At 43.9% G+C, this 7,182-nt stretch overlaps 1 protein-coding gene across 2 annotated transcripts; it reads right to left on the reverse strand.

Moving 5' to 3' along the window:
• Nucleotides 1-1,122: 1,122 nt before the first annotated feature.
• Nucleotides 1,123-2,843, reverse strand: dmrta2 (DMRT-like family A2). Of its 2 annotated transcripts, none has more exons than XM_085347715.1 (2): nt 2,384-2,843; nt 1,123-2,009 (listed from the first exon to the last, which is right to left on the reverse strand). In XM_085347715.1, exons 1-2 carry the CDS (start codon nt 2,841-2,843, stop codon nt 1,123-1,125), a joined length of 1,347 nt encoding a protein of 448 aa, XP_085203841.1. The 2 variants fall into 2 exon arrangements, with proteins under 2 accessions (XP_085203841.1, XP_085203840.1); XM_085347714.1 differs by having other exon boundaries at nt 1,123-2,012.
• Nucleotides 2,844-7,182: the final 4,339 nt, after the last annotated feature.

Here is a 7,182-nt window from a genome sequence, read left to right on the forward strand (position 1 = left end):
GATGTGTGCGTGTTGTGAGCCAGATTGGCACTGACTGGATTATAAATATAAAATATTCTGTCTGCTTTGTAAGATTCTGTAGAAAATGTCCTTTTTTTCTTGTTAAAAAAAGAAGTAGAATGTACTGTTATATTTGTCATTTTTAACCCTGCTATCTATCCAGATGAAATGCCTTGGATTTGCTGTAAATTGATAGCATTCTGTGTCCTTTCCATATCAGAATATCTGGGGTGACCTTTGCAGAATAAATAGATTTTACGCAGGAAAGGTTTATCCGTGAAAGCATCATTAATAAGTGTGATGTTCCACTTGTTTAAAATAACATTTATTTTTTTTCCAGCGTTTTGATACATTGTGACAGCACAGCGTGTAACATCTGAGGAGGAACTAACTGAATCCAACACTTTGTCACAAAATATTTGCGCTGACTAATGGATAAATGAAAAGTCAAATATAGGCATAGTGATTTCATATTACCAAATGCAATATATAATACAGGCAGTTGGACATAAACTAAAGACAAAATGAAATACAAAGGTGAGATAACTGAAATAATACATAAGAAAAAGAAACATGAATGGCATTTACACGTTATAGATCAACTTTTACAGCAGGAAACGGGGTTAACAAGTAAACTACGTGTTTTAATAACTTATTTTACTCGTGCGTGTGTGCGCGCGCGCGCGCGTGTATGTGGTAAAATTTGATAGGCTCTAAAAAGTCAGAACTCTTTGATAAATAATTTCTTCGTACTTCGTACTTTTGCTTTTGTGTGTCAGTTTAGTTTTTACTCTTCCAGCCTGATCGGGATTCATTTCATTCTGCAGTCTATAAATACATTCGGTTTTACGTCATTTTACTGATGGCGTAGTAAAGTTCAAACATGGGGGTTGCCATTCAAACTTTTGTGGTCTAACATATAAAATTATTTTGGAGAGTTACGTGGTTTAGTTTCTTTTCTTCTTTTTTTTTTTTTTTTTTTAAAATCCCTCTCAGATCATTTGACTACAAGCCAGATAATCCTATTATGTACAGCAGCCCGTAGCCAGAACACATCACACATTTTCAACACTTGTGGCTACAAATACAATGGAATGTGTCTCTATGATCAGTCCACCGGCTTCACTGTTTCTCCGGCGTGTTGTTGACCAAAGGCCCATACAGGCCGCTGGCATAGCCTTGCTCCTTGTGCAGCATTGTCCTGTCTCTTATCAGGTCGCTAAATGCATAGTCCATTGGAGGTCTGAAGCCCAAAGTGGGCATGAGCCCGGTGGTGGAGTAAGGTGTCATGAAAGCCAGTCCCCGGCTGTGCGCCGAGTAGGCCAGCCGCAGCGGGTTCAGTCCCAAGTGTGTGCCCAGCGGGTAGGTGCTAGGGTCTGCGCCAAAGTGCGGTGCGTTTGGCTGCAGAGGAGAAAACGCAGAGCGGTTGCTGAGCGTCATAGCCCCGGGGAGCATGGGCCTCGTCGGGGCTGTTGTGGTTGCGGATGCCGCCGGAGGCTGCTGCGCATTTTGGAGCATCCTCTCTGCCGTCCACGTCTCGTCTGGCCCGGCCTTGTTGGGGCCCTGAGCGCCGCTGTTGTTGAGGATCTGCTCGATGGCCTGCACCACATCTTTGCCACAGCCCTGCAGGACGAGCTCCAGGACGCTTCGCTTGTGGCTGGGAAATACTCGGGTGAGGATGTCGATGGCGTTCATGTGCCGAGAGGCCGCAGAGGAAGGGGAAGGCTCCTGCTCGTCTTTGTCGGTCTCAGAACCCGAATCCGAGCCGATGGAGCTGACGGACCCTGGAGTTTCTTCTCCGTCTTTCAAAGGCTTGGATACCGGTGAGCTGATGAAAGACTCGCTATCCCCGTTCTCCGAACCAGAGCCTCCGTGGCGGCCGTCCGGGGACGAGATGCCGGGGGCTGAGTCACCTTCGGTGGAAGCCGGTTTCCCCGCAGATGGTTGAGGTGTGGCGGACCCGGAGAGCTGGTTCTTAGGAAACAGCTCATACTTCTGGATGCTTGAATCTGCTGACAGAACCAGAGTGTGTAAGATTGAATGAAAGCATAAAACAGAAGGCCATCAAAAGCGTATCAGCACAGAGTCATAATCAGTACAACAATCACATCAATAAAGAGGCAGTAAAGCGACAGACATACCAGTATTCAAACAGCAGATTTAACACGTGAGCTCAAATATCAGAATTTAATCTGTAAAGGTTAAACAAACATCATCAGCATTTATGCTGTGACAGCTGATTAGGCTCAATGTTTAGGGTTAAATGATTCTGCGTTTAACAGAGTCGCAGTTTGATGACAGATAAAGCCTTTTAGTTTAACACACTGATTTGCTACCTTCTCACGCGCTTCTTAAACATTACAGCGAAGCTTGATCCGCTCACCTGAGTTGCTTTCGCTGCTGACGGAACCAAACACTTCGTAGTTCGGCCGGGGTGGGATGATGCCGTTGGCGGCGGCGATAGCGAGTCCTTCCGCCGTGCCATAGAGCAGCTGCAGCTCCCGGGCTTCGTTCTCCTCCTGCGCCTGCTGCCGCCGGAGCGCCACCTGAGCCGCCATCACCCGCTGCCTCTCTGCGATCAAGGTGCACTTGGCGCACATGCAGTCCTTCCAGCGGCAGTAGCGCTTGTGGCCCTTCAGCGCGGACACCACGCCGTGGTTCCTGCAGCGGGCGCACTTCGGAGTGCGCGGGTACTTGTCTGCGGCCCGCAGGAGGATCGGGGGCCCTCGCAGCAGGTTACCGGCCATGGACACCGGAATGGAGGCTGCCGCGGCCGCTGCCGCCGCTCCGGGGTGGATTTGTGAGGCGGAGGAGGCTGTGGGGAGCTCCGGTCTCAGATCCATGCCCGCGTTCCTCACCAGCAAAACTAACGTTTTAACGAGAAATCGGCGACGTTTGAACGATCTGCTTTAGTTAAACCGACGTTGGACTGATCACATCTGTCCGGCGGTTCTTAGCACCTCCGGGCAACAGGTGAAGCCACCGATTTCTGCTGTCAGACAGAAACAGGAGGGGAAAAAAATAACAATTTATGATCGAAAGTCTGGTGGAAACTGTCCAAGTGTTCTCTGCCGAAGAAGCAAAAATCTGACTTTAAAGTCAACTTTAAATCCGACAAGAGTCTGAGCAGAGAGGAGCGATCATTCCTCCCCGACAGAAAGTTCAAACTGTCCAGGAGGAGCTGAGGTTGTTACTCGCCGCAGCCTGAGACACTAACTTCCTCCAGAGATTGTCAGTGGATACAGATCCCTCTCTCCTCTCTCTATTGTTGCTCCTACGTTTTCATTAGACAAATTTGACAACAATGTGGCGTCTGTCATTGGCCAAAGGGGGAAGGAGCAATCTGATTGGCTTGCCTCTTTTTTCAACTGTGTCCACCTGAGTTCTTTTTTCCAAATATCAAGTGTTAAGAATCTGAAGGGAGTTCCCGGAAAGCTCAAATCGATGCAGTGTATTACCCCCAAAACAGAATTTCATAGATTTAAAACAATAGCCCGTGTTTTTTTTCCATTATTGTGGTAAACCAGACTTCCGGTGCGATGCCAAACAGGACAATTAGAAATGTAATGAAAAAAAAAACTTAAAATGAAGGAAATTTTCAAACGTTCCAAGAAGTTTCTGTATATATCTCGATTTTAAAAACTAGTTTAACTTGGCGACATGATTGTTAGGATATGAAATCGCTATTCCTGCATCTACATCCAATCGCAGAATATTTTTAAGACTTAAAATACTCAAAATAAAAGATGATGCGTGACTGTAATCTCATCCGTAAAGGTAAGTATCATTTATTTCATTGGTTCAAAAAGAGGCAAGATTTTTCTCTGTCGACACACAATATATATTTTTTCGTAATATATTTGCTACAGAAAGTGGAAGAAGCTGTCGATGCTGCTAAATGTCGCGGGAAAACCAGAGCGTTCACATTAATGTCAACGCCAAGCTTTAAATATTTGTTTCGCACATGATCCGTTTAAAAGTTAAAAAGTACAGAAAATGTGCCACTTTTTGTTTCATCCATATACTGCGGACTGCATGAATATGTTGTTCTCTGCTTGGTGATTTAAACACGCGAGTTAGACCAGTTTTCATCCGAATTTCGTTTTTTGTCTTTTTTTCCTCCACATTTGAAGCTTGAAACGGTAACATAAATTATTAATGACGACTTTGGTTCTATATTAGGTGTTTCTCTTTTAGTTATTGAAATAATAATAATAATAATAATAATAATAATAATAATAATCAAAATAATAATAATTTTTAAATAGTGTTTTCTTTTTTTAGGTTCCACAATTTCGTTTGCTCTGATTTTGTTCACCTCATATATAAAAAAATTTTTTTCGTTTATTTCAGCATTTTAAAAAAAAAATAAAAAATTGCATTTAAAAAAAGTAGTTGTTTATTTATTGCAAAAGCATTTTGATTAGATAATAAAAAGTAAGTAATCGCTGGGTAAAAATTTTAACATTAGTTTATCATTCATAGCTCGGCGAGTTTTAAAAATAAAATACTACCTGAACGGATATAATAATAATAATAATAATAATATTAATAATAATAATAATAATAATAATAATAATAATAATGACAGTAGTATTGATAACGCTTAAAGACAGAAGAGCGGCTTTCCGTTTTAATTCTTTGCTCTGCTCCTTCTATGAACCGGGGAAAAATAAAATAAAATAAAAACTGGATTAACAAATTGCTTCCGCCCTCCTCTGTTGTCCTCCATAAAATAAGCGCTCTCCTTTGGGTTCTGCTTTGTCCTCCAGTCACCCTCCATTACCTGAAAAGCGATAACGCTCTAATGCTTCCTGAGATTTAAGAAGTCCGCCGCGCACAGAGCTACAAAAAGGGCATCGCGCGCAAGCCACCTGCTCCCTCACCTGTTCACTGATGATTCGTGCAGCTACTGGAACTCGGATTTTTTGAAAGTTATAGCTCTGATGGTTTAGTTCTGCTTTTTTCCCCCCTTTTCTTTCATCAACAATTGCTTGCACCTTAGAGGCCGACAACAGTCTTTGTGATCCACAACAACATCTTTAGCTGGAAGAAATGGTTGCTCGGTGTGCAGCAGCGAGTGTGTGCAGCCCTTCCTCTCTCTCCCCTCCCAGGCTCATTGTTTACTTTCTGAATCACTGTAAGCAAATGCCATCTGTTTCCCTCGCCGCTGTCATCTGCACCTTAATTACCTAGCCAACAGGCTAATAGAGACGATATTAAAACTACATCTTTTTGACATTCAAAGTAATTATCTGCATGGGCGACGATCTTACTCGGATAAAAATTGCCCGTCCTGCACGCAAGTGAAAGTTGCACACAGCAGAAAGGGCCTGATGCTCACAGGAGAGATTATGGGCCTACAGCCTCACCTCAGGATGGCTGATTTAAAACTGCGCATTCAGAGTACAGCCAGGCAAACAGGAAGGTTTCCACATCAGCTTCTCTTATTACGCGCAATTTTCACTCTTAATAACAGTAGAAATAAAGTGACAATTACTTGGACTTGACACGTGTTTGCTGAGCTATATTTATCCAGGAGGAGCTCATAAGGCTTCTCTGCTGTTTTAATATCGTCGCAAGACTTTTAATTACGTCATTGCCGCCTCTGGTTGAAGTTACCGCTCATTTCTCATCCACGTCAAGTTTGGTTTAAGTTCATTTGTGGAAAAATATGTATTATGATTAGGGGATTAGCTTCACCGGTATTCCCACTGGTCCAATTAAAAATGCCCCCCCGCGCAATTAAAAGTGACTGTGGGCACTTTCGAAAAAAAAAAAATCCGACATTCTTTTAACCACTTCATTAGGCCTGTGCATCAAAAACTATGCGATGCTTTCATTTCTTTCAGGAAGGCTACAGACGAATGGGTTTTTAACACCCTTTTAAGATCACAACAAAGGCCATGCTTGACCCAACATATGTAGCAGCATGTTTCCGCTGCCCCCGCACCCCGGTGCGGCTTTCTAGCGGCCTCTCCCACTGCCGCTGCCCCGCCTGCAGCCCGGCTGGGCCCGGATCCCCTCCCGCGCTCTCCCGCTGCAGCAGCCGGCTCTGTCACACAGAGGCAGAGGTTAGAGTAGCAGTTAGACAAGGGCCCGCGGAGAAAAGAAACGCACTGGAGTTTTTTTTTCTTCTTTCAGCTGAAGTATTTACACGCTTGACGGGCACACCGAGGAATACTCCGGGTTTATAGACAAGAGGTTGTTAACCTGCCACTTCACACCAGTTCTGCTGAGCTGGGGAAATGGATCGGTCTAAATGCATTCCCTTAAAGGCAAAGTCAGGAGAGCAGTGAAGATTAGAGAGCCACAGAACACAATGCTGTGGGAGTTTAAAACTGCCGTGCGCTCATATACGCACACACGCACACCAGGCAAATTCATTAAGCATGAACAGCCTCGATAATGATTATTTCAAGGCCAAATATTTGAACAAATGCACTTTATTTGGCTCTGTGTGTGTGATATCTATAGTTTTCTACATAAGAAGGAAATGCCTTTACAAGATAACTAAAATTTGCCATATCTGTAGTAGTTATGATGTCATAAAAGCGGACTCTGGCTGTATTCATGATTTAGAAAGGCTCTGCGCTCACACAGAGAAGTACCAATGATTCCTTGTAAGCAGCGTTTTATTTAGGTTTTCGGCTGGTGAAAATGTGGGCTTCATTTGCCAAAAACCAACCTGCAGTAAAGCAGTGCTGCAGAATAAATAGCGCAGTGTGAAAAGGAAACAAACAAAGCGACTAAAGTGACACCGGTTACTCGCCAAGCCCTGCAAAAGTCAAACATATAGGCTAAATTTACGCAGGCCTGGCTGAGTGAGGCCAGACGGTGAAGAGGCACTTGAGCTAAAGAGGCAGACAGAGGTCTGTCAAGCATCACTCTTCACCCGCTAGAATAACACTTATTTGTAAATGGGGGATAACCCTGCCATGGCGTATGAATATTTCAAAGATTTGAAGGGTCCCTCTGTGCCAAAACTGTTGGCCAGCACTCAGGCAATCTCTCTCTCTCTTACACACACACACTCTCACAAAATACGTTTTTCTGCCCCCGAGGTAGGTTGGCAGGGATTATCTTTGTTTAATGAATGGGCTACAAGTATTCATCAACACGGCGAGATTATTGCACAGCCTATAGTCGCATATAACTCCAGCGTGTGTGTGTGAGTGTGAG

Source organism: Diplotaxodon limnothrissa, linkage group LG23 (assembly GCF_057381915.1).
Source record: "Diplotaxodon limnothrissa isolate DT_005_m linkage group LG23, D_limnothrissa_male_GT1.1, whole genome shotgun sequence".
Taxonomy (NCBI): Eukaryota; Metazoa; Chordata; class Actinopteri; order Cichliformes; family Cichlidae; genus Diplotaxodon; species Diplotaxodon limnothrissa.

What these genes read in the sequence shown, in the direction of transcription:
- dmrta2 (XM_085347714.1), bottom strand. Translation starts at nt 2,843, where the DNA reads ATGGATCTGAGACCGGAGCTCCCCACAGCCTCCTCCGCCTCACAAATC. An exon ending in CAGCAGCGAAAGCAACTCAG is followed by an intron (nt 2,013 to 2,383) that starts GTGAGCGGATCA and finishes TGGTTCTGTCAG; the next exon opens with CAGATTCAAGCATCCAGAAG.